We start from the raw sequence: 27,856 nt of genomic DNA, 5'->3' as shown, positions 1-27,856 counted from the left end.
ATTCGTCTGTGTTGCCATTTAAGCTTGAGTGAGTCCAGAGTTTTCCGAGAGAGAGGGAACAAGGAAGGAGGAGAACACACATGCAAGAGTGGAAGAAACATGAGAGCATGGCTGCCGTCCCCGAGCACAGAGATGGATTTAATGGCCACATGAAAAGATATCAGCTCCAGAAACACAAACACAAGTCGTGGGGAAATTGTCTAACTTGTGATCAGAGGCTGCTTAAGAAAACAAGCTGCTTGCACATGGAGCTTTGAATGGGAACTTGAAAAAGTGTTTTCTCTGAGGCAGCTCTGGAATATTTATTTATAGTGTGCATGTGTGTGCTCAGTAACACTAACTTGTTTTTAAATTAGCATTTCAATATCCGTCTAATGAAATGTTTCTTATTTTCAGCATCAGTGGGCGCTGCTGCAGTGTGCATCTCCCTCTGTCCTCCTTTCCTCTCCACTGTGCATTCACTGCTCTCTCTATCTCTCTCTCTCTCTCACACACATACACACACACACACACACACACACACACACACACACACACACACACACACACACACACACACACAAAAACACACACCCTCTGTGCCTGTCTTTCTCCTCCCTCTGTTTTCCTCTTTATATTCTCTCTAGTTCCTTCATCCCACCTCCTTTCACAACTTGATCTACCCCCCTCTATTGCACATCATCCCTCCCTCTCTCTCTCTCTCTCTCTCCCCCTCCCTCTCTCTCCCTCTCTCTCCCTCTCTCCACTCTTTTGCTCTCCCTCAGACTGGAGCACATGCAGACAGAGGGAGAGGGGGGATGAACGAGGAGGTGCGCACATGTGAGGATCTCCTGAACTGCCGGGGCAAGGCAGGACTTGTGAAGAGAGAAAAAGAAGAGGAGGAGGAGGAGGAATAGAGGAATACTGCAGTGACCGGCCAGACTTTCTCACTCTCTCTCTCTTGCTGCTTCACTGCTTTCATCCCCCGTCTTCTTCATCCCCTCCTCACTCTCTCTCTCCCCTCCTGCCAATTATACCATGAACCTGCCTGCTGCTTGTTGCTAAGGGGGAGCCAGCCGGGGGAGCAGAGTGGACCAGGCGTTATTTTGTTTCTAAGGTAATGAAGGCTTCAGTTATGGCAACTGTCAGGTGTCACAGATGTTGCTTTGCACCGGGCTGCTCGCCTGCTGAGAGTGAGTACAGGGCTCTGGGATCCACAGTGTCAGTGTGGTTCTCGGGTGGATCTGGAGCACGGCTTTGCTCTGTGCATGTTTGTGTGTGTGTGTGTGTGTGTGTGTGTGTGTGTGTGTTTGTGTGTGTGTGAACTCTTTGCCAGTTTGTTGCAGTTGAATGGACGCTTGTGGGGTTTGTTTATTTGGGCCATTGCAGGGGATTCTGCCCTGTGAGTGTGTGTGTGTGTATTTGTGCAACCACCTCATGAATTGGCATGTGCAGTGTGCATGTGCAGGGACACAGGGATGTACTGTATATCAGGGCATGTTGCTGCTCTCTGGCCGCCTTTCAGCAGCTGTCAGTGTCCGTATCCTCACCGGTTCACTTTGACATCTTGCATGGGCCTTGTGTGTGTACTTTCATTTGCGTGCTTCAGCAGCTCAATTTGGGAGGAAGCAGTTGCGTGGAATTACAGCTTCCTGTCCATGGCGAGACCTACTGGCCCTCTACTGTTTTCTTTAAGCAGGTGCTATGCAATCCATAGTCTCCTGCCTCTCTCTATATGATCCTTGAAGCATGTGCAAAGATTATCTGTCTAATGTGCTCAGGCTCTAAAAAGGGCCCAGACATATCAGCCGATGGGGAGTGCTGCACTCTGCACTTCTGGTGGCAATAACAAACAGTGAGGCGAGAGCGGATGATTACTTATTCACTCATGTGCATCACCATGCTCTGCGGTGTCATAGATTGAAGTGAAGAAGCCACCTTGCATGTTGTGCAAGCGGGCGTCACGCTTACTTTTAGCTCTATTTTAATGTTCCTCTCTGATCTGCAGTTGCTCAAACTTGTAGCACGGCTGCAGTTCAACTTCTCCTGATGCATTGCCGGCGTTCGGCCCTGGGCAACATGCAGTGCTACCTATTCAGTCAATGTATGAAGATTTCATATTGTTCCTGCTCATGTGTGTCTGTCATGAGAGGCTGTCTGCATCCTCTCTCTCCCCTCAATAGCTCATCACGGCTCTTTTTGCAAAAACACTAAAAGCTGTTGCAGTGAACAGTGAGACCCAGCAAGCCATGTGATTATTATTATTATTTTTCCTGGTCGCTTTATCCTCTCGCACTTTGTCTTTCATGAGTACCAAAAAATTATGAATGTGTTGAACTGTGTAATCCCCCCCCCCACTCCTCTCTCCTCTTCACGAATAATAAGACTAACAAAAGCTTTAACCCATTTACTACACATGCAGGGGGGGAGTGGAGAGACAGTGATGAGGACTGCGTGGAGGTTGTAAATAAATCCTTTAACAGCAGCTCTTGTGTGAGCCTGAGGGGTGGGGGGTGGGTGGGGGGGTTTGTGGGGAGTGCAGGCAGATCTGAGGTAGCCATCGCATGATTGCAGTTAATGGAGTCAAGCACGGTTAAACCATAAGCATCAACTCACTGAGGTTTCATTCATTTTCAACATCTGTCTTTTTTATCTGACGAAACATGACTCATCATCTTCACTGCAGTGGTTCCCCACTTTTTTTTTGTCTGATCAGAATTTGGTTCAGGCCAATGGTGACACTCTTAGAGACAATACACAAAACAATATAGACAATGTAGGAAGAGTGGGGACAGTTGCAAAACATTTTGCATTCCTCTCAGTTACCCGAAGACTATTTGGACAAGACCAACCATACTTCTGTGTATTCAACTTACACCTGTTCTCTAATCATCCATTGGAATATGACTTATAATTCACAATGTTTGTTTGAGTCAGATTTTGCAACATATTTGCTTTTGGCTCAATTCGAACAGTAACAGTTACAACAATAGTATTATCTATTTGTTAATATTTATCATCTAACATTTATGGAGCGGTTACTTTGAGTCATGTGCAGATGATACAGATGCTAAACAAGTGTGAGAAATATAGAATGGTACAGTATGTTTTCTCTATTTACATATTAATCGTGTGAAACTGAAACTTTAAAAATATTTCTGGGTTTTTATTTTTATATAGCTTATTAATAAGTTGTTGCATCTGTCCCCCTATACACTATAATAAAACATTGTGTGCTAGCTAGATGCACTGACCTTGACACACGCCAATTCTACAGTTTATCGTTTATTGTATGATGACGAATTTGCCTCATGGGCAACAAACAATATTTTGGGGGACTTCTTGTGTAGACAGCAGATATCCAGGCCAAGACTGTCTTCAGTTTGTCTTACACGCTTACAGTCCAACGAGTTTCTTTTATCACAAGTTAAAGGTTTTAGCACACAAACCCTATCCTGCTGAAAGGTGATTGGTGATTGGTCACGGAGACCAGATTCTGCACATTACCTGCAGCATGTGTTTATAATGATGAACCAAATTGTCCTCTAGACCCAAAACACCACAAAAAGTATCACTGTCATTATGGTCAACCCCTGATCATGCCAAATAGGTTTAACACTCAATAACCACAAATACTGTTCTACATATATACACATTTTCACTTTGTATTTTATATTAATGATTTAACATCATAGCTTTGTTATTATTCAAAATCCATCAGTGTGTACTTGTGTTCTCTTATTTTTCCCCGTGTGGCAGGAGCCTCCTCTCCGAGACAGCAGCGTACATTTGAGCAGCTGAATGTTACAACGTTAAAGGGCTGGAGGATTCTTTGGCTGCCAGGAGATAAAAGATTAATAAAGCTGACTGATGTTTATCAAATTGTCATTTTGTGTCCTCCCACTATCCTGCGGATGTTGGGTGCTGTGTTCACGTGCTGCATCCGTTTCTTTGACAGGACCGAGTGAAACAATGGCCGAGGGATCCAGAGACCAGGGAGGCGCAGGAAACAATGATCCTGAGGAGGACTCCCCCAATATGATCGTCTACAGAAAGGTAAGGCTCAATCTGTGCGCTGCAGTTTTTAAGATATGTGAAGGGGCTGCAGAAACACTTGCTGAGGAGCAGTGAACTCCAGACAGGCTGATGACAGTTCACTGGTCTACATCAGTGTGTATCTCACACACATGTTGAACTCAAATGTTTCAAACATCTACTTTACCTCTTCCTACACAGGAGCATCACAAGGAACTTTGGGGGTCTGGGACAAAAAGGGACCACCTCAGAAGAAAGACACGATACCAAACAACTGTGTAATACACATAATAATATGAAAGTTAGTGCAAACCCCCACAAATATCCCAGGCACATCACACACACACGCACTAATGTCAACATTCCACTACCAAACTTCTAAAAGAACAATGCTTTTGCCAGGAACCTAGTAAAATGGGGCCTCGTTGTGGGTTTTTTCTTATCATGGTGTCACTGTACACATCATAGACCTACTTTATACCAAAATTAACGAGTACACAACATTTTTTGTGGTGGGTAAATCTGCTTAAGATTGACGTATGACCTTGCCTTTGTGTTTGTTGTGTCATGTTTGACAAAAGCACCATGGACACCAGTGACAATGTTACGGTGGTTACACTTTTATATCATTAACTCTTTTTAAACTCAATGTTAACTGACAGATTTTAGATGGTTTAGAAGTACAATGCTCGTCACAATGTTGCGCTGGTGCAGAGCCAGCATCCAGACTGCCAAAATAAGGAAGAAGAAGAAATTGGTGCATTCCTCCGGGTGTTAGGTTTCCATCACTGCCGATCAGAGCCGGAGCTGCTAAAAACCTGAGTCTACTGCAGAGTCATTTCACCTGGGAGTGAATGCTGATTTTATCTAATACCATTAAAAACAAAAGCCAGATGTGAATGGGTGTTGGTCTTTTTTTTTTGACCAGTTGAAAAGAGGCAATAGAATTTAAGGGGGGTTATCACAAAATTGTATGAGCCACCCTTTCTCAGCTCATGGGCCCCAGGCAATTGTCTGATCTGCCTGCCCTGTTGCAACGCCCCTGTTCCACCCACTATATCCATCACAACTCTGGCAAACTTCTTCCCTCCAATGACTTAATAAGCTCTATATCCCATCAGCAAGGGGTCCTTTCAGTGTCAAGGGTAATTACCTTGTCCCCATGGAACCTCACTTTCAATGGCTGCTATTTGATTGGAGAGGTCGAGCAGCATTGCTGGCTAATTATGTGGATGTTGGGTTAGGGAGGAAGTGGCTTATTCTCCAGGGTTTGGATTGGGAACAGCCAATGAGTGGGTGGTTATTACTCCTCGGCCGACGAATAGCTTGTTATTTCTGCTGCAGCGCTGTGACAGCCCACTCAAAAGACAAAAAAAAGAAAAGAAAAAGCTTCCTTTGATCAGATTTAAACCACGGGATCCACTGCTGCCGCTGAGCCTGCCGTCTTGATTATGGTAAAAAGTGCGGCAGCAGTTGACAGATCCTGTCCCACTGTCCCAAATCTGTTGTTTCATCCCGCTCATGATGATTGCGTGTTCATACAGCTATGTAAACACATTAGTGGGGGGGGGCAATAAGGATGTGAAATAATTGCTGACAGTGGCAGCTTCAGTTTCTAAATCTGCCTTTTTATGAGTGTTGTCACCGTGTACTGTGACATGCTGCAGAATTCCTACCTCCATCTTTGTTAAAGACACCTCCAATCTGCAGCTCACGTGGAGGAACTGTCACGACCTCCTTTGTACTTAGAGACATGAGAAATCTCTTGCGCCGCGTCTGACTCGGATTGTGTGCGATGAACAGAGTGTCACACGTCAGCAGTTGGCAGCACAAAGGGAAGCGGATGTGCATCGACAGCAACAATTCACTGGTCTATTGTACAATATATACTGCCCCTGTTAGGGAGGCTGTGAGACTCACTTAAAATCTCTGCCGGGAATCCAGGAATGATAATCCATAATCAAATTAGAGCTAGAACAGTCACAAGAGAAAGCTCTCTCTGAATCTTAGATTTCATGTCAGATGTCACATAACTGTCCAGAAATATTTGGATGATGCATCCGGGTGCGTTTTATGCTGTGCTTAGTAATACATTCATTATTAATGCAGCATTGTCATTATCCTCCGTGTATTGTAAAACGCTGCCGCACACAGAGAACACACTGTGGCTGGGTGTATTACTAGGATTCTTCATGGATTTCTTCATGGATTTCACAGTGCAATCTTCATTATGTAATGCTACAGATGCTTGGAGGCCATACGTTTACCAGGCTCGTTGTTGCTTGTCAGGCTGCCGCCGCAGGGAATATTCATCATTTCATGTTTTAGTCATACGAAGTGACAACAGACAGATGATTCTGAGAGTGACGGCATATATCTGCACTCGCCGCTTTGAACATTTTGTTCATTCAAAGCTTTTGATGGAGAAAGCTGAGGATACAATGCAGATATGTAGAAGTATTTTTCAGATAGAAAGAAATGATCAGTTGAGCCACTGTATTTCTTTGTGATGTTTGATTACTGGGATTGCTGCACAAATACAAACTCACTATATCTTGGTCTACTTGTCACAATTTCCTTGATTATTAAACTTATTATTCTTCTACTACTCACATATACAGAAGGTGACGTATTATGACAGAGTATTGGGGTCACTTTCACAGAAAAAATCTGATCCAGAAGGAGAGAACTCCAGTGACACAGTTTCTCCTTTCCAGATCTTTTTTCTTTTTCTCAATATATTATGACTAATATTACAAATTAAATAAGATAATAATAATGACTTTCTTCTGATTAACGACTTTATTAATAGAGAAACTAATTCTTTATTGATCCCCATGGAGGAAATTCTGGATAAAGACTGCAAGAGATGCCAGAGATCGAACCCAAGCCTTATACATGCAAAGCTTGTGCTCTACCACTGAGCTACATCCCACATTGTGCCTAAAATATTATGATATTATCATGATTTTATATTTTCTTTAATACTTCCCTAACCTTCCTTCATGAATCTTTAAAGTTATTATGTCTTCTAATCTCAAAATATTCCTCACCCCTATTTGACTCCATGCACTACTTACACTACATCTCTCTTCTCTTTTCTTTTACCATTTCCAACTCTTCTATCTACTTTAAACTACTTTTTCATACAAATTTAAGTCAGCAGTTGAGTTCAACTTCAGCTTGTGCAGACGACAAGAAACTTTAGAAATCACACTTTCACGTTTTATTGATGTAGTTACTTAATTTCACCTCAGTTCCAGTCACAGCCTGAAGATGTCAAAGAGGTCACACGTTAGAGAGGTGCTATGGTTCTTTGAGGGCAGAGCGCCCATGGCCTCTGGACTCAGTGGGTGGGTAGCTTGGCGCAGCGTGGAGGCGCTGCTCGCAGAGAGAGGCAGATGGCCGCAAATATGCTCGGCCGCTTGGGAAAACACTGGCTGCTCCATCCCAAAGGCCTGAGCCCCTGTCAGCTGAATTATTTATATGAGTGGGACGTATCTGAAATGTACGGAAGGTTAGGGTTAAAATACATTTACTTATATAGCCTTATCTGTTTCTAAACTATTAAGTTAGCTGTGTAGGCTGTCAGACAAAGGTGAACATGGTGTGTTTAGCCATTAGACAGGCAGAGTGCTGTGGTGGGAGATTGTCTCATGTCCGTGCAGTGTAGGTGCTGTGGTGCGATATCATTCTGTCTCCTCCCACGAAAAAAGAGGAAGTGAAGCAAAACAATCCAATCACCGCATGCCGTCTTGCCTCGAGAAATAGTTTGCCCCCCCACACACACAGAGGAAGTCATACACAACGATTCATGCTGGCTTGATGCACATTACCTGTTTTATTGTTGTGACTTCTCCGCGCTATGTTTGGCATGTTCACGAGAGAATAATGGCGGGTAGATGAGTCACAAAAAAGAAAACAATGAGGCAGAGAAATGCAATTAAGCTGAGTTTAAAGCTCTGATGGGGTAAAGCTGGCACACCATTAATCTCTCATCCAGTAGTGCAGGTGCTCGTCTTCCCCTTTGTGACGTTGGAGGCTGGGGTTTATCCGAGCTGTGGTGATCGCCTGGATTTTTGACACACACAGTTAATCGTTGCTGAAGGACTAAAACACTCCAGTCCCACCACCGCCACTCAGCGAGAGCTGAAGCAATTGTGCTGCATCCCTTTCTTCTTTTTTACTCAGGCTGTAAAAAATTTGATTGGATGATTCTTGGCAGTCAACTCACACCGGGAGGTCTGCGTTACAGCCGTAGCATGTGTGCTACAGTCGCACACTTTGGTCCAGATGGGTTTTCGGAGCCACTGGCGGGTAAATACCAGAAATGAGCCAAGCAAGGAAGTTCAAAGGCTCTGCTCGCTGCCAGTGGCCCTTGGGTGTGTGTGTGTAAGCTTTAGCACGCCATTAGCAAAGAGCACCATTTTATTGACAATTGCAACTGTGTATTTCTTCTGTAAATGGATGTAAACGTGTGGTTATTCAAAAGCGCCATCTGTAGATCAGTATACTTCTCAGCTATGTTAGCAATGTGTTTGCAGTATCATTCTGTCAGTCCCATTGATTGTTTGTAGAGATGGATGAAATGAAGGCTTCCCCAAAGTGAAACCAAAGTGTCTTTTTTGCCCCCCTGGTGGTTGGCTGCAGTATAGGTCATAAATCTTACCTCCTCCCTGTTGTGGATGGAACATGGACCAAAGTAAAATGTCAAAGTAAATGGTAAATGGTCTGTATTTATGTTGCGCCTTTTTATTCTTGAGGACCACTAACTTTACAGTAAAGTTTATTGCCATTCACCCACTCACACACACATTCGTACAGTGTATGGACATCACACGTACAGTACACAAAGTTTTCAAAGTTTCTGTCTTTTCTGTGTTTGACAAGAATAAAAAAAAGCAGTTATGCTACTCTGTTTATATTTAATGTGTGGTCATTTACACATACGTTACCATACATTGTTTGGTGGCAAAGGTGTTTTTATACATCCTGTAATGGTTATTATTATTTTAGTTTAGTTTTTTTATTATATATCAGTGCTGTTTTTCCTACTCTTCCTCTTCTTCTTCCAGATTAATTTCTTTTAACAGCCTTCTTGCTGATAAATGATTGAATCTCATTTCAAGCATCCAATCCTTGGAAAAATATCTGGTCCTCTGGGACCTCATATCTCCTCCCCCCTATTCATCTATTCATATCCAGCACAGTTTTTATCATCACTTGGTATTTTTATCAGTGTATGTGCTCTTAAATGTGAAGTGGGGAGCACTTGAGGAGAAAAGAACAAAGGATGCAGGAGGAAGATGCTCTAATGTCTTAACAGAACATTTCCACTCACACAGACACATGTGATCACAGTGTTGTGGTACTTGGTGGTGAAGCTTTGCTCCTGTAGAAGCAGCTATGGGGTCAATTACAGTGATGTCACACCTGGGTCACCCCTTCAGACTAACACACCCTGAGTGACGGTAGAGGAAGAAATTACCGTCAATGCCAACTTTCACCTCCCACACTCCCTCATGACCGGGTGTCAGCTGGCTGGGTTAAGGATGATGTAGAGTCGGGACACGGAGGGAGTTCTCTCCCATCCTACGGAGCGGATGATATGGAAATAAAGTCGAAAATTACAGCAATCACACTCCCAGTTAAACACTGATTCCCCCTTGAGTGGCAGGAGATGAGGAAATGACTGTAAATGACAAAAATCACATTCGCCTACCACTGACAGCTGGCAGGTTTAGAGCGCCGCAGCGGTCAGAAGAAAACTCGCCTGCCTGTCTTCTCTCTGCCGTCCATGAGTCACACTCTGTTCTCTCTCTTGAGTGCCCGTGGGGCTCTCGGTATATCTCTCCTCTTTTACAGCTAACCCTCCATGCGAGGTGTCTACGGGCCACTATTCTCTGTTCCTCTGTGCACTTAAGATAGCACAGTCGGGACCGAATGGATGTCACCTCTGCAGCTGTATGGACGAGCTCTTCTGGCGCTTTATCATGTATGACCGTTTTTAACACCGTCTCCACTTGCACCATGAGCCTTTATCTGAGGCGCTGGTATGGGATGAACTATCAGGGTCACGCTGAAGCCTGTGCGTCTGTATGCTAAGTGCCAGTGTGGGTTGCTTTCCTAGTTGGGTCAATAAGATAAAACAACAGTAACAGTGCAAAGCTCCATCTATTATATAACCAACTCCTGTCTGTTTAATGTGCTGGCCCGATTCCTCTCTCGTGAAAGAAGGAGCCAACACATGAAAATCCTAGAAGTCCACTGAAACATAATGGGATAATAATTCAGTGTTTTGGCAGGCAGAGCTCTGTGTTGATGGGATTATTCACCTCATCCACTGAGAATCACTGTGACTGCAATAAAAAGCTTTTTCCCCTGTGAGTAAAGTCCTTCCTGTGCCAGTGATTCTCCTGTGTGCGGACAATATGCTCTTAAAGGAGCACATTTAACAATGAAGCCAATGTTTCTTCTCGAGTCGATGCATGCATAGAGTGATGATAAAAGGGAGCGTGGTGTGAAGGGAGGGGAGGGGGCATCGGCTGGCACCAGTGTGTCCTACTTCTAAATACCCTCCAAAGCCCCTGAGCTTCCCACTTATCGCTGACTGAAAAGATTGCTTGGAATTGCACTAGAGATGCAGCGCGCCTTCAATGCCTCCTACTCTACTGCGAATAACCTCAGCATCTCTGCAGGACACTGACGGGTGCTCGCTGTTTTCCTGCAGAGCAGATGATCTGAAAACACAGCAAATATCTGTGAAATTGGGGCAATGGACTCGGACTGGTCTTTGGACTGATGTAAGCGTTAGTGAAAAAAACCGTTGACTAATTAAGCGCTTGTTTGTGATGCTGATGAAGAATCAACTCTCATCACACCATGTACAGTAAATACTAATGGGTTATTGGTAGCTGCCCTGACATTATTATGTTAAAAGCTGCTGGTGCTGGGGGGGGGTCGGCGTGACACTCTGACATGTTTGACAGCAGTGACTCGCTGGGCAAACTGCAGCCCTGTGGTACTGCTGACACACTGAATTAGTGAAAAATGGCATGTGAAAAAGAAAACAGGCTTTTACAGCCCCACATGGATTTGTCACATTTTTCAAAACAAATGCATTCACAGCATCAGTGATAATAATTACATATCTGCAATGCACTTTATGTCAGTTCAGCAGTAATACATGAAGAGCGAGGTGATTTAAAGAGATTGAAACGTGAATCCAAATACAATCATTCTCAAGTAGTGAAGTAATAGTAGAAATATTCCATCCCTCCATCCATCATTATCTATATTGCTCATCCATTAAGGGTCAGGCTGGGGCTGGAGCCAATCGAATATTAAAAAACACCTCAGGAGTCTCAGCAGCCTGGACTCATACTGAAGTGAAGCGTCAGCATTGTATTGAGTCGTCCAAGCTGAGCCTTGCTCGGTCAGGAGTGATGCTGCCAGTGCACACAGAGACAAGTAGGAACCCGACAGGTCACATCTGCTGAGTATTGGGGTTTCACAGCAGATTCTATTTAAAAAGTGGGATTCAGCCCAATGTAATCTGCCAGGTATAGTCAATTAAACTTACATCAGCAGCTGTGCTGAACGCTGCCATGCGGCTTTAAAATGAACAGAACCAAATCATCTGCGGTTGGATGCTGATTTTTTGGCAAACTTGGGGAAACAAGCGGTGAACAAAACACTGACTTATTATCACCATGTCATTTTCACATCCATCGAACGTTAGCATTTGTGCAGTGGGTATAGAGTCACTACAAGTGATCCATTATAGCAAACAACAACAAAAATGTATCAATCCCCAAAAGATAGACACAATCTATGAGAAAAATGTATCTACTTACATGGAGGAGGCAGGATCTTTGACCGAGACTATAGCCAGCCACCTGGTACAAATTTAAACACTTTGGCTTTACTTTTGTGAAGAAGTGATGTCTTCCATCTTTTTACAGTCTATGATAATGTTGGGATTGGAGGTAAGGAATGGATGCCATAAATGTCTTTCAAAATGTAAAATAAATATTTACAGGAGGTTAAGGTTGACTTAGGTTTCCTTTCTTTTCATTTTACAACTGGTGTTGTGTTATTAAGGGTTAAGGGTTTTCAGGGTCTGCAGTAGCATCTAACACTGATGAGCACAGGTCATTAATGGCTCTCTGAATCATTTGTGTGTGCAGCATATGTACGGAGTGAGGTGAAGTCTGCATTTACTCATGAGTAAACTGCAGTTCAAGTGATGAAAATGTAACAGTTGATTGAACATTAAGGTTGTTGGAGCACAGGGTGTGTCTCTCCTGCAAAATAACTCTACATTTATAGAGTATGAATCAGACATATGAGAAATAAATCCATCATAATGTGGAAAGGTTTTCATCTCTAACCTTTTTCCAGATTAATGCATCAGAATAAAAACATCATACACACACACACACACACACACAGACACACATACACACACACACACACACACACACATACAGATATATATATATATATATGTTAATTTTACCAGAGTGATAAATTACGTTCAATATCTCACCCTACCATGCATATTTCACTACTGCTCCTCTTCCTCTTTTACAAACTTCACTTTTGGCTTCAACTTCAAACCTCAGGAATCATGTCCTCACCTCCCCCATCCAATTTTTACCCTGAATACACCGCTGATGAAAGTGGAGTATTTTGTCGCTGCTGGCACTTTGTTCTTTTCGTCTGTGGTATATTTTCTTTTTGTGTTGGCAGACCAGCTGGTGATGACAATGTTTTAATATGCTCAATGAGGCTGATAAAGTACAGTTTTGCTGATGAACAAAAGCTGTGCACCGCTTGCCCGATTACAAGATATGTCATGGTGTAATCTTTGAATGCTTCATTAGACGACCTTGTGTCTCCTCAGAAACTAGAAGAAGTTCCCAAAGAATAATAAATGATAGAAGAATCTAACCTCACTCATTTGAAAGGACTGGTAATTACCTCTGACAAAGACAAAGAGCGTGGCAGAGTAGAATACAGCATCACACAATGAAGACTGTAAATGGAATATGCTTATCAACAGCACTTTGTGAAACATTACAACTGTAAGGTTACAGAGTTGCAGCACTGTCGGCCAACATCCCGGTTTGTGTTGTTTATGGAGACGTCTGATAGGCTGATAGATAGAAATGAGTTTTACCCTAAAATAGGTCTGATAAGCGGGAGGCAGACAGAGAGGGACAGAGCATCATCTGTGCCCTGTTGAACTGCAGGTAACGATGGAGGATGGAGTGTCTGTCGCTGGAGTGGTGTGACGCTCCATAATTGTCTCTGGGTTGAGGCTGAGGCAGGGATGAGTCACCCAAGCCCCAAATGTTAATCACCCTGGCCAGCGTGTCGGACTAGACAGCCCTTGGAAAAAGACACCATCTGGCTCCACTCCAGAACATGGACCTGCAACCTCCTGAATCACCTCCCCAACCTTGGATCACTTCCGACCTCCAGACTCTGTAACTTAGGGGCTTCTTGAGCTGCTTTCAGACAGGCACAGAAGACCCAACATTTTCCTGAAATTATCCACTGGGGCAGTATGTGAGAACACAAAAGTCGGAGTCAGTTCCTCTTGACATTTTCTAGAACTGTTTCGGCCAGTGTCTTAGTAAAATATCCGGGGAAATATTCAAGGTAACCCATATAGAGTTTTTTGTTTTCTGCAGCTAAAGTTGTATGCTCTATCCAGGCGCCACTCCTCACCTGAATGTTCCAGAAATGTTCCTGTTGATGTGAACATGTCTGACCTGATTAAGGCTGACAATGTCCTACTGTGTTCATATGTAAAAGGCAAAACATTTTCCGCAATGCATAACTGAAAGCAGCTTTTGTTGAGCTTATTAAGCTTCAACAATGTTGCTATAACTCCCCAACATTTAGAAATTAATTGGACAAATGTTGCCGTGTGTTTGTCTGATTCAGTCATAAAAGGTCTAAAGAACCCATTCATCAAAAACTATGGTGCTATCCTCGTGCACGCAGTGAGACTTCAAACTGAATTTGTGATGTTAAGGGTGCCGTGCTATCGGACATTTTGTGAGCAGGTTAGATAATCAGTGGAAGATTTCTGCCTCTTCAGCTTGAATATAATAGAATTGTCCTTGTGGGGACCTTGCTGCGTGCCTACCCCCATTTCCACTCCAATTGTTCTGTCAATAACTCATATGGTAGAGGCCAAATCCATAACAAAGCCGTGATTACTTTCATCAGACTGAGTGAGTGAAAAAACCTCAGTAAAGGAAAATGCAGAACCTGGAATAGTCTTTCTGAGCTGGTCATTTTTTAACAAAGCGAGAAACATTAATTTATCCTACCTTCCTCCTCCCTGACATTTACAGTTTAATTCATTTAACACCACTGCTTTTGCTTAAAATGGATGTTGGTCTTCATAAATGGAAAAGATAATAGGAGGGGAGCGCTGGAGCTTTTAAGCTGGTAATAATCATCAGGATCGACTGAGCTGAGGCCACAGAGAGAGAAAGGCAGTGATGATGCTGCAATAGGGTGGTAATATGAGAAGACACTAACATGGTTATTTCCTGTTCCCTGACATGGCACAGCTGGTCCCAGCAAGCAAATTCACATTCATCAAGTTTGTGGTTCTTTTTTTCCACAGTAAAGGATGTGGGTTTTAATATTGCAGTGAGATATGAATGAGGTGCCAAACTCCTGTTGGTTTCAGAAGTTAAGTTACTTTTTTACCTTTAAGTTCAAGTTTTCTTTCCTCTAGATTTTTACATGGGTTTTTTTGTAGGTAAAATGTCTTTCAAGTTAAAAAACCCAAAGGCTTCCGCATCAGAGTGATGCCATATGACATCACAATGGCCAATCAGAGCAGACTGGGCCTCATCACGTGGGGGGCCTTAAAGAGACAGGAGCTAAAACCAAGCGTTTCAGAAAAAGGCTGAAAAGAGGAACTGCAGCAATGGACAGTTTGAAGACAGGGGTGTGTTTCTGAACTTTAGAAGATGTAAACATTTTACAATAATGTTTACTGCTGCTCAAAGATGGCTTCTTACGTTTTATAGGTAATTCTTATCATGCTGATGTTTATTTTTACAATTAACATGACGACGTTTGGTTTTGATTAGTTATTTGATACCATAGAAATGGGTTGAAACGTCATGTTCAACAGCTAACACTCACTCACAATTGGTCAAAAGCATGTATTTGTGGCTCTATCCCCAATCACTAGTCCGCAGACTCTGGCTCCAATTTATGTCATCAGTGCAAGATGGAGACGTTTTAATTCTGGATATGGCCTTAATTTTTGGACATTAGGAGGAAGTGGATATGCATCATCTATTTTCATAGGATAGACATCTTATCATAACCAGTGTAATTTGTTTCACATTTACTGGTCTAGGCTCTTCTTGCTTCTGATTGGTTCAATCATATTTCCATGTTGACGCCATGTGCTTTACTTCAAAAAACAAGCCAGCATGTGTAAATACAACATGAGTTTACAGGAGGCCATGGAATCCTTTAAGCTAACTGTGTCTGTCTATTTGTGTTTATGTCACACATATGTCACACTGACAGTGATGACAGTGACAGTTTTTGGAGACTCACTGTGATAAATGAATCCTCCAATATGTATTAAATGATGCTGTTAGTGAAACCATGAGTTATGACAATCAGCCTCAGAGAAAAAGTTACATTAATTTCACATAATTGAAAAAAACTTGAATATTTTGCACTTCAGATTCAGGATTCTTTAATTGCGAATGCTTTTGAATATCGAAGAAGGTCCATTAGCACATGTTAAATCTCTGTATAAAACAGGTCAGGGCTTTTTTTGTTCTCAGCGGCCAAAGCTTTGAAGAGTTTCATCTCAATAACACAACGTCATCAGATTTCTGAGGACAGTTTGCAAACTTCACACTGCTGTGGTGTGAGAGTTATCCATGGGCTTTCACAATCCAGTATTTTCTCCTTCTGTCTCTTTTGTCCAGATATTGCTTCTTTCTGTGCAATAATTTATTCATTGGTTGTGATCGCAATATCCTGAGCCCAGGTCAGAGAAGGGCTATCCATAGACAATTCTGATGTCTTTAAGCAGGTGTGGCACAGCGAATTGCCATCACTTCCGCTTGCTAAATTACAGCCAGCTGTCACGTACAGATACCATACAGCCCGGGATGAAAACAGAAAAAGACACTCCACTTCATTTTTGAAATATGTTGAGAGGATATTAGATCACAAACCATGGAAGCCTTTTCAATAATTCAACGGGGTGTGATGGTTCGCCTGCAAATCCTGGCTCTTGCTCGACATAATAGATGGTTCATTTTTGGGTCCCCTGAGGTGAAAGAATAAAAGATTTATGGGTGAATCTTGGTCACTGCATAGAAATGCATCAGCTGTCACTGAAGGTGGTCTGTCGACATCAAATATAATCAATCAGCAGTGAGTAAGGATTTAATGCCATAAAACAACCCTACTGTGGTGCTCAAGCTTCTCTATCTATTGATTGTATCATTCAGTCAATCAGCCATTAACGTAACACACCCCTGAAACATATCCTGTTATTAGCTAGCAATTGGAATTGGGTTGATTAAGGCTAAATGTTGGCCCCCTTGGCTGTGTTCTGTCAGCCGCTGAACACAGGTGGACAAGCTCTGGTAATGTATGTTGGATTCTGGCATGTTTTCTGGCTTCCTCCTGCATTCCAAAGACATGCGGACAGGATGATGTTATTTGAAGTCTTTAGGTGTGAATGTGAGTGTAAATGCTAGTTTATCTCTATATGTTGGCCCTAAGCTGCTGACATGTCCAGAATGTCCCCTGCAAATATCAGCTGGGATTGGCTCCAGCTGCTGGATGGATGAATAGAGGGATGGAGGGATGAAGGGATGGAGGGATTGGATTGGATTGAATGGACTTGGGCTGATTTTGACTGAGGACTTGCATATCTGACTTGCATTTAGTCCAAGAGACCATAAGTGGGTAGAGAGATCCTGGGTTGGGTCATAGGATTGAGTTTTTTTAAGTGGTTCATAGCTTGTCTGAATGAGTTATTCCATTATTCAATCAGGTCTATTGCCTGAATCACATAATTATTAAAATTACTAACACACAGTATATCATGAAAAAACAAATACAATTATTACCTCTGCCAAGGGGGTTGTTTTCACAGCTGTTTGTCAACAGGACTAAGCAAAAAACTACCGAATGGATTTTGATTAAAGTTGGGGTAATTGTCCATGTAGAATCCATTTAATTTTGGTGCGGTTACAGTTACATCACTTTCTGTAACATTGTGAGATAGGGCTTATTTTTGTTTTGCTTTGACATTTTCACTTATTTTCCAGAGAATAATTCATGGATCTTATTAAAAACAGTCTTCTTGCCTGTAATTAAATCAGGAGCTTCCCTCTGTCACTTCAGTCAGTTTCATTAAAAAAAATGAATAGAGGGTTTTGATGAAAAGTTGTATGAGGAAGCTGAAGACAGCCTGACAAAGGCCAGCACTACTTACTTCTCCTCTGCTGGTCTCTATCATGGAGAGGAATCATTCCTCCTGTAGCCCCGAGCTCAGCAAAGCACATTACAGGTGTGTGGAGCTGCCTGCTGCCCTGCGGCGCTGCAAGATGAGATTTTCCCTCCACATGTCAGCCCCACCGCCCGAATTACATTACCTGTACCAGTGAGTTGGAAGTAACAAGGCTTTATTGCCAGCATTGGAAATCTGTCACCCAGCGAGAACAGAGTTGTTTTCATAGCACCTCGCCAGACTTGAAATGATGCTCGGAGAAAAATGTCCCGGAGCTCGGCATCACACACGCAGAACTGCCCGGCAAGTGTGCCGCTTGCTGTCTGACAACAGGTTCAGCTTTTGTGAGTTACAATGAGAGGGTCCAGAGGCGCGCACACACACACACACACACACACACACACACACACAAACAAGTGTGACTCAATGACGAGGACTTTATGTTAACTTAGATTATTCTGACCTTAACCATAGTTAAGAGTAACTCTAACCTAAACCCAAGCCTAAACCTAACCTTAACCTAAACTTAACCCTAACTTAACCTTTAAACATGTCACACTTCAAATGTAATGATTTACATAACTGCATGAGATGTAGGTCCCTATATAATGAGTAATGCCTGGACCACACACACTCTCTCTCTTTCTCACATTGTCACACTCCTTTCCCCTAAAAGCCCGCCAGCATTCACACACTTGAGGGGAGAACCAGCACAGGTAATAGGTTTGTAGGAGCTGGGGTAACAGCTGTGTGTGTTTGACAGGAAAAGGGGGGAAGGGATGGAGCCTAATGATGCAGAGTGGAGCTATAAAAATCTCCCCTTATAGTGGCCATGATAGGAAATCCTTGCATCTTGAAAGGTCAGGGTCCTCTCTTACTCACTGATTACATGTGAGCACGGGAGGAACAGAGCTTAGGAGCAGTATAACTCTGAGCTGAGGTGTGAGATGTGCAGAGGACTGAAACACACAGCATCCCAGGAGTCAGGAGCAGATGGTGTTATAGCATCACGGCATGAAATGGAAAAAAGAAAAAGAAACATTACTTTAAATCAAAAGTTGACTAAGCTGATTAAGATGTGATGCATCATTTGACTGCAAAGTGACTCCACACACACACACTTGTCTCTCTATAATTATGTGGACACTCATTTACATAATGCATTCCCTCAAACACGCCTCTGAATTTGTGGCGACCAGCCAAAATTCCCTCACGATGTCAAGATGTCCTCACAATGATGGTATTGGCCCTCATAACTATAGATAGACATGTGAGCGCACACATTCAGAAACACACACACAAACACTCACACACACACACACACACACACACACACACACACGTTAAGCCATTCAACAGTTTACTAATGACAGGCTAAAGAACCATCTGTGTGTGTTGTAATGGATAGAGCTGAGCACAGATGGGAGAGGCTGGATCTGCCCACCACTTGTATTTTATTATTACTAGAGAACACATTTTGTCATTTAAATAACCATCTCAGATGCTGCTTCAGTGTCCTCTGTGGCTGCGTATCAGGCCTAATAAATATCACGTATCAATGCCTCAGATGCAAAGACGTTGATTCGGGAGTGAGTGAAAATGACGTTCTATGAATGGTGTAAACTAGTGCAGTTCTGAACCTCTGTCTTTTTGGAATGTTCTATATTCTTGGCCTGAGCTAATGTTCCCTGTCACTGTATTTGTCAGTCCGATATGGTGAAATTAAAAGTACTAGTACAGCTGATGGGCCAGTTTTGGCTGTTGTACTGTTGTAATTTATCTGAGGATGTAAAAGAAGACACGTTCAACTTAGTCTGCAGACTCATTGCTCACCCCACTGACTGCAAGATGCTACTTGTTTAATTTGTATTAATATTAAATGTATTGCACCTCCAAATTGTACCAATCTCTGCACTGCACTTCCTGTGTGAAGCCGATAAGATGACCAGTTAGATATGCGAGCCACATACAGACAGACTGAGATTTCTGAAGTTAGAAGAGATAGAATACTTTCCTTTCAATATTTTCTATCATGACTTCATGACTTTTCCTCTCTTGTGATTAGAGTTTGTCTCCTGTGTCTCAGACATCAAGAACAGACTTGTGGGCCCATTGAGGGCCGAGGCAAACCTGGACTTGAAGATGCTTCCTCTTTCCTCTCTCTTCCTCTCTTGTTCTATCTCTCTAACCTAATTACCACCAGGCCTCAAGGAATGGGACCGGCAGGAGTGGTGTGTCAGGGGACGATGCCAACATCAGGACAGATGGTCCTGAGGTTTTACAACTTCAAACCAATCTCTTGTAGATATTATAACATGATTAGTTGGTGCAGTGTCCCACATAGGAAGCCAAGATGAGGACACATTGATCACGAAAGTGGAAAAGACTGAACGTAATTCAGGATCTCCTCTCTCTCTCACAGACAGAGGTGGTGATTAAGAGCAGCCTCCATACAAGCTCTTACATTGGCAGCAGCAGGGAGAGATTGTGCCCAGTCTGAGGCCCCCACGGGGGCTTTCAACAGTGAGGGTCCTCAAAATAGACAGTGTTATCCACTGCCTCTCACCTGACACTCACACCATTGTTGATTTCCACTTTCACATTTTAGCAGCTTACCCTCGGCCTTGTATCACAGTGAACACCGTGTGACTTAGAGGTGAGACTTAGATTGCCCTTGTTAGTGAGACTAAGGGACAGTGGTGGCTGGGCAAAGAATTCAAAAGTTTAAAAACCCTGTCTGGAGAGAAGTTTAAATCTGACAATCAGGCACACAGCAGCAAATGTTTTCTGTCCAGGGCACAGACCACTTTTTCACACTATCCAGAATCATGCCAAGTCTTCACAGTAACGATCAGGTGATGGAACCGGGGTAGCGATGTTCCACCAATACTCGTGCTTGATCGATCAGGAGTCAATCTCAGCTGACAATCATGACGTTTCACCCCAACTTCATAGCATCAAATTAGTAACTAAAACTATAGTTAGCAGAGAAATGAAACCTTGATATACATCAGTGTGATAACAATTACCAAAAACACCAGAAACTTTGATAAAAATGTATTTTGACTTTTTGGTTTGGTCCATAGGATATGAGGAAGGAGTCTTGACTTTGCAAGGTGGTAAATTGGACCAGCGTCATTTACAACACGGACGCTTTTGCTTCTTTCTAAAGAGGCACATTATCACAGCCTGCTCCATGTTTGTTGTCGTCAGAAGCTTTTAAATCTGCAGTTGCCCTCTAGCATATTTTTGGTTAACAACCATGCCAACGTAACGGTTGCATGGATGGATTAAAACGGGCGTGTCACCTTTCCTAAGTATAAGCAGTATAAATGAGTCTTCACAGGTGGTGGGGCTTTTGACCTATACTAACGCCAGCCACCAGGGGGCAATCAAGATGCTTTGGCTTCACTTTTGTGGAGCAGTTTTGGCGTCCATCTTAAAATACAGTTTATGGCCAGCTGCAGTCTTTAAAATTCCTGTCGCATCCCATCATCCCTCCTTTTTTTAAAGCCTCCACATGTTAATACCCTTCCTTTTCCCTCTAATCACAGGCCAGTGGCTGTGAGAACACCGAACCATATCAGAGTCTGAACCTTTCCAGAGTCCCACAGGCACTCAAAATGCAGGTGCTGTGAGAGGTGTTTGCAGTGAAGGTAGCCTCCCTGCATGTAAATTGCTGTTGGTGGATGTTTTTTTAAGGTGAATTTTGCAGAGGAGTGAACTGCAGGTAATGCGATTCTCTCCCTCTGGAACAAAATGACCTTTTGTGGTTTGTTGATGCCGCCGTGGTTCATTTTTGACATGTAATGAAACCAGCACAGTTATAGACACACACACAGTGCAGAGTAAAACCAGCCTATAAAAGCAAACCTAATTTCAGACAGTGTCTCTCCCCCTGTATCTGCATAGGCCACTTGGTTTTAGAGTGGACTATCTGTTCAGACAGACTCCTGTTTCCCTGCACTCAGGCCCTTAGCAACACGTGGAGTATCTAACAACAGACATTTACAAGAGGGGAGGTGATCTTTTTCTGTCCTCCTTGAGTCTCATCAACAGAGAGGTGACCTGATGAGTCACTGTGACTCTTGGCTTATACTCTCCGGAGTGTAACCTGTCGTAGCCTCAGTCTTTGCATTTGCAGTTAGCCCACACGATCCTGTGCCAAAGCTTTGATTTTTAAGCAACCAGGAAGCTGTTTAATTACTGTAGATTCCTCTTTTAGTTAATTATTTTCAAAGAAGAGTCAAAATGTCTGACAACAAGATTATCCCTTCCATCCAAAGAGCTTGAGCTGTTATTGTAATTTAGTCAAGCTAGCACGCTGCACAAGCCGGAACGGAACTTGACAAACTTTTAATTGCTCTGCACCTCTTGCCACTGTGTTGCCATGGAGATAGAGATAATCTCAGACGCACACACACACACACACACACACACACACACACGCACACACACGCACACACACATACTTAAAATTCAAAACTTAAAAACCCCTAATTACGACTTAGTATTAACTTCCATTGATTGTGGACAGCTGAACTAAAACTATATCCCAGGGGAGATCCAGGTGTGGGTTTCAGGGGGGGCAGTAATGGCTCCACAATTCTGATTGGCCCCTGAAGTGCCCCTGTCTTGTCAGTAGACATTTTTTAAAATAAATTAAACTACTATTTGCTAACCCTACAAACAAAATGTATTATTTCTAAGCTTTCTAAGTTCACAATGTGCAGTTTTCAAAATAAATTAAATGATGTGTGGCTTTGCTCAAAGCTATAGAACTAGGAGTAAACAAGGAATGACTTAAATGTGAACCTTACTGAATCAGGGGTTGTGCTTGGATGTCAGACATATATTTATCTTATCATGCTTATCCATAATCTTGACCATGACCAATTCATGCCTAACCCCTAACCTTAACCTAAACACAGTTTATCCTTAATGTTAACCAGGAACTTAGAAATTATGTTTTACCTCATAAGGTGTTGGAAAAGGTTCTTAAGACACACATGTTGACGATCCCTTTACAGTTACACTCATCATCTCTCTCTGTCCCAACGACTGGGTGCGCCTGGTACAAAGTAAAGAGCAGCATCACAGCTGGACACCTTTGAATAACAGCATGTTTCCCCCCCGAGGAGCGTCCAGCCCCTCATCGAGCTGTGGCTAATTGGACTCTCTGTACAGTTGTGTACCTCTGAGGCTCTTTGTCAGGACTGGGTCCATATTGCACTGTGACCACTTCAGCTAAAGAGGCTGTTAATTGCTGGTGTTGGATTAAATTACACATGAATCCACAGAGCAACACCCGACATGAGGAAAGAATGTCACGGAACCCTTTAACTTAATTACAGGAGTTGATTGGCAGAACTGGATGAATATGTAGTGATCGTCTATGATGCATTATTTACATGTATACCCACATGAAACCAAGATTGCTTCTTGATGCTCGTAATGTGTTGCCTCATCCTTGAGAAAAACCTGAAGACTCCGTTCAGCGGAACAACACAAAGACGTTATCGAGCACACACTTAACCTTCAGCAGGTCGAGATGATGCCACTCGAGAGAGGGCAGATTTGACTGAATGGGATTTTTTTCCCTCTTCTCCACATTCAAAGAATCAATTTGAGTATATCTCCAATCCAATCCCACTAATGAGGAAAATGGCTTTGCTGGAGTGTAAAAAGGCGGGGGGGTTTTCAGCTACAGGGCCTGATGGGAAAACAGTTTTTCATGGCAGAAAAGAAACAGCTTCTCCTTCAGGGCATTCCTGTGGAGATGGCAATTAGGGGAAGAGATGGATCAACGAATGTGTCTCTTTCAGAGCCGTTAGCTTTCAGTTGATCCCTCACTGAGATGCAATATTAGACGTGGCAGGTGATTCAATGAGAATGGCCGAGAGCTTTTTTTTGCATGTGTTTGTGTCAGTGTGTGATTGAGGAGGAAATATCATTCACACGTCTCCACAGTGGTATAAGTTTCCAACCACTGTGCTCGGCCGCTCGGTGGGGGCTTCTCCAGTCCGCAGTGTTGTTCCTTGCTTGGCCGTCAGTGTCTCTCTCTCTGGTCTGTGAGATCTCACCCCTCCCTTGTCATGAGTTGGCATTTTAAGAGAGGTGGCAGAGGGGAGGAGAGGGAAGGGAGGAAGAGGGGGTCCTCTCTCTCTCTCTCTCTCTCTCTCTCTCTCTCTTGCCAGCAGGCTTTATTCTCACCTCATTCCCCAGGGCTCCACACACCAGCTGGAACTCTCTTAATTATGCACCCAGTATGGCACAGAGGTCAAAGTGACACTGAGAGAAAAGTATTGGGCGATGGGTTGTGTACTTGGGAGAGGTTACTTCACGATGCGTCACCAGCCAGGACAGACTCCATGCAGTGAATATACACAGTATATACAGTTGTGTCTCATTTTGCAGTATCATTTACAACACCACAAGTAGGCGTATTAGAAAAATTGTAGCTTGTGTCCTTCAGTAAATTTGGTTATAAGCGAATGAGGAGAAATTAAACATTATTAGATGCTAAATAATCCTCAGAGGTGTCCTCCTCTCCAAAACTAACTGACCTGGTGATTAAATCTGGTAAAAAATAAACAGAATAAAGCAGTTTAATTATAATTATTGTTTGGCGACCTGCCACTAACATTTGTTCAGCTTATTTTTCTGCAGACTTCAGATCCAGATTTGTTAAAAATCTTGGCTATGGTTTTGGTTCTGGCCAGGCCCTTTACTGTGTCTTCCTCATTCTTAATCTCCATCTCAAGCTTGAACGGTCGTCTCAATAAATGCAAAAATGTGTATTGTAAAAACATAAATTGGGATTAAAAGGTAAATTTAGTCACTTCTACCATGCTGATGCATTTGTGGACACATAACATCGTTGAGAGATGTCTAAATAGAATGGATTTCTGTAGGTGGGAAAATAGCAGGAAACAATAAGTATAATATACGTACACAATTCAATGACATATAAAACATAGATGTAGTTGTTTTTTGACATTGTCCATCATAAAATGCACTTAAAATACATATATCTGTAGACACATTAAACACACTTTCAAAGTAACAAAAAAACATCAAAAGTTTTATGCATCTGGAAGTTTACATGAAATTGCATTTAAGGCAACACTTTGCATTCCAAACAAAATACAGGCAGAAAGAAAGTTGAGCAGCATGTTTTAGGTGATGAATTAATTTAAAGTATATAAAGCAGTTTGTAGCTGTAGGGCAAAGCAACACAGTTCATTTAGGTCTAAGCTGACACAGCAACTGACTTATGGCCACTTTGAAGCCAATGCAAAACAAGTAGGGGACTGTAGGGCATGACAACACAGCAGCTACAGAAAAACAAATCTGTTAATACTCCAAGCAGAAAATATTCTAATACAAACACATCAAGTCTAGGATTTGGAGTTTGAAGTGCAGAGCCCTGGGTCCAATCAGAACAGTCAGCAACAGATCATCAGCTCAGAGGTGGAGGCTTCTCGGTCCCTGAAGGAAGAACTGCTTTATGCTGTTGCCACATTCTGGCACGATGCTGTTTGGCACTAGGTTTTGATAAAGTTTGTGTAAATTCAGAGGAGGCATCCTTGGTCAGTTTGGAGACGGATGTGGCCGAGACTTCAGATGATGAAGCGATGGAGCTGCAACAAAGAGAAGGACAGAGAGAGATTCTGTTTGTCAGCATACAACACAAATCTGATGAGGAAAATCTGCATTTTTTTTCTTTTGAAACTGTATGTTGAAAAGATCCAAACCTCTGAAGTTTGACTTAAGACTATAATTGCACTACCTGTCTTTTCAGCCGGATTTCCTGTCGATCTGAGTTGATTACAGTTCAAATTGGAGCTTAATCTGTGTTAGATCAGCAGTTGCCAATCCTAGTGTGTGAACTCTTCAAAGATGCAATTCACAGACTCTGGCCGGATAGCAGGGTAAATATCTGGATTGCTTGGCCACACCGACAGCCAATCAGAGTGCAGAATGGGCTGAAGGTGGTGCTTGACCATCATCTTTATCGTCTCAGTGGTAAATGTCTCCCCTAATGAAGACTCCGGTCATGAGCAGTGAGAGCACGGGCAGGCAGGGTGATTATTGACAGACAGGTACGCCGAGCAATTGGCCCTTTTTTTGTTTTCAAGACGTCTTTGTTTATTTATGGAAATCAGGACGTGAAGAGGATTTCAACAAATAAAGAAAAAACTTTTTCAGAATCAATTCACCAGGCATAACTTTAAGTTATTTTTCCTGCCATGTTCAGACCACATGTTTTTCAAAGTAGTCAGATAAAATGACTTTGCAAACTTGAAAACTTTTCAAAGTCTGATCACAATTTGCAGGTCTCGGTGAATAAAAAATGATGGTGTCCCCCGTCAACTGGACATCTGTCTCTTCCCTCACAGACCCCAACGTCTTTCAACAATGACAAGTCTGCCCTGCGCCTGCTGATGATTTCTGAATCATTAATGACGCTATTACTGCCCGATCCGTCTTTTAGAAGCAGCGGTCTCATTTCTGAAGATTGGGCCAGTTTTTAATAGCTTCATCTCTGGCCATTTTTGGAGCAAAAAAAAAAGAAAAGAGAACACATGCACAAAGTTTCAATTAGGAGGAGAGGTGGATGTTTCCGTACAGAGCTGCCGACCAACATGTCACATTTAGTCTATGGTTATTTTTGTCACTGATGCTCCCATTTAGATGATGTTATTTCATTCCATTAAGTCCAATTACAAAACCATGTAACAGGAAGTGTGGACATCTTGAGACATTAAGAGCGAACAATCCTGACATTAATGTCGAGTATAAATGTTCAGTGGTACTGGCCTCTCGTTGCTTGTACATCCACATCCCCCCAGGCTGCATCCTCCCTTCCCGTCCTACATGTGTTGTATACAGAGTGGCTGCTGCTGCCCTCTGAGCTATAAAAGATAAGACGGACAGATGACACACAGACAAATACACAGTTGTGCTGTGCCACAAATTTGAACACACGTGTGCTGCAAATGCAAACACACAGTGGCAAGACACACAAGTGTTCTTCTGATAATCATTTATAGAGCTGGGTGCAGCGAGGGGCAAAGTGTTGTTATCACGGCCAGCAGCGACGTTCTCCTCTCAAAACCCCTTCACACCGAGCTGCAAACACCATTAGCTTGTACACTCAGGAGATACAGTTGCTCCAAGTACTTCTTGTCTGCTGTCATCCTATAGGCAGATAATGACTCCTTCTTCTCTCTGTGCCGCTATGTAACCGGTTGAAGGTCCGTTTTTACATGAGAGCAGAAACAAAAGGTCTTAATCCTCTCCATGTTGTTGTGTCTCAGAGGATTTGAGGAGTCCGTCACAGTTGCATTGAAAGCAACTGATTTCAAAGCCTTGTCCCCATTGTTGTGCACGAAGAGGTTTATCTTCAAAGGAGAGATTGTGATGTTTCACTGCTAATCTCTCGTGCACCTGATTGTTCTAGTGTAAAACTGCTCGTGCTCACATGTAGGCGAACTCAGGCCTGAAATACAAAGGCTCTGATCACAACACAGTCTCTCTCTCTCTCTCTCTCTCTCTCTCCCTCTCTGTCCCTCTCTGTCCCTCTCTCTCTCCTGCCCTCCTGTGAGAGGTTTATCAACAGACTTGAAGCAGTAATTCTCCATAGCTGGTGCAAGTTCAATAATTCATGCCAAGACACTCTCTCAAGCTTATGGTGCGAGATTGGTAATTGTCTTGCCACGCACTGCTCTCTGTCTCCTCCCTGCTCTGCATTATGTGTGTTATTAAATCCATATATATCTGGCTGCTTTGTTGTGGATTTATGGGCCGCTTGTGTGAATCATCCACTTAATGCTTTTCCCAGGTAGAATGATTGCATTTGATTGTAATGGTGGCTGGCTGAGTAAATGTGCTGTAGTTCGATGCACACTCTGCTTGTTGTTCTCTTTCTATCCACTTCTCCAAAAGAGTGTGTAGCTTTGTTTGTGACTGTGACTTTAAAGCTACACAATCCAGCAGGAACAAAGGACGACTGAGGATGACTATTACATTAGTTTACAGGTAAAAACCCACAGAGAGAGGTACCGAGAGAACTGCTGAGAAAGACTCACAAACACACATACCTCAAGACATTGTTGTAAGATTGGCTTTTAAAGACTTGACGCCGGATTCGACTGATGTTTGTCGTCAGTAGGGTCAGTGTGATTAACTGTTAAAACTAAAATAGCTTGGATACTAATGCCAATATCGAGCACCATTGATATCAATTGGAGTCTGAGTACTAGCGATAGTAGGATGGAGCCATGGTAATCGAGAACCTGCCGTTAC

General features: G+C 42.8%; 1 protein-coding gene across 3 annotated transcripts in view; it reads left to right on the top strand.

Annotated features, from left to right (window-relative positions):
* Positions 1-159: 159 nt before the first annotated feature.
* LOC109627897 (regulator of G-protein signaling 6-like) overlaps positions 160-27,856 on the top strand; it is a 46,295-nt gene continuing 18,598 nt past the window's right edge. Inside the window, exons 1-2 of one of the 3 annotated variants that reach the window (XM_069535311.1) lie at positions 160-1,096; positions 3,938-4,035. In XM_069535311.1, the coding sequence (XP_069391412.1) occupies positions 3,952-4,035 (84 nt within the window). In that variant the 5' untranslated portion in view covers positions 160-1,096; positions 3,938-3,951. The remainder of the gene's footprint in view (positions 1,097-3,937; positions 4,036-27,856) is intronic. The other 2 variants (XM_069535313.1, XM_069535312.1) reach the window with 2 other exon arrangements.

Source organism: Paralichthys olivaceus, chromosome 12, assembly GCF_024713975.1.
Source record: "Paralichthys olivaceus isolate ysfri-2021 chromosome 12, ASM2471397v2, whole genome shotgun sequence".
NCBI lineage: Eukaryota > Metazoa > Chordata > Actinopteri > Pleuronectiformes > Paralichthyidae > Paralichthys > Paralichthys olivaceus.
Note: the sequence above shows the minus strand (reverse complement) of the source record. Positions and strands in the feature narration are given on the sequence as shown.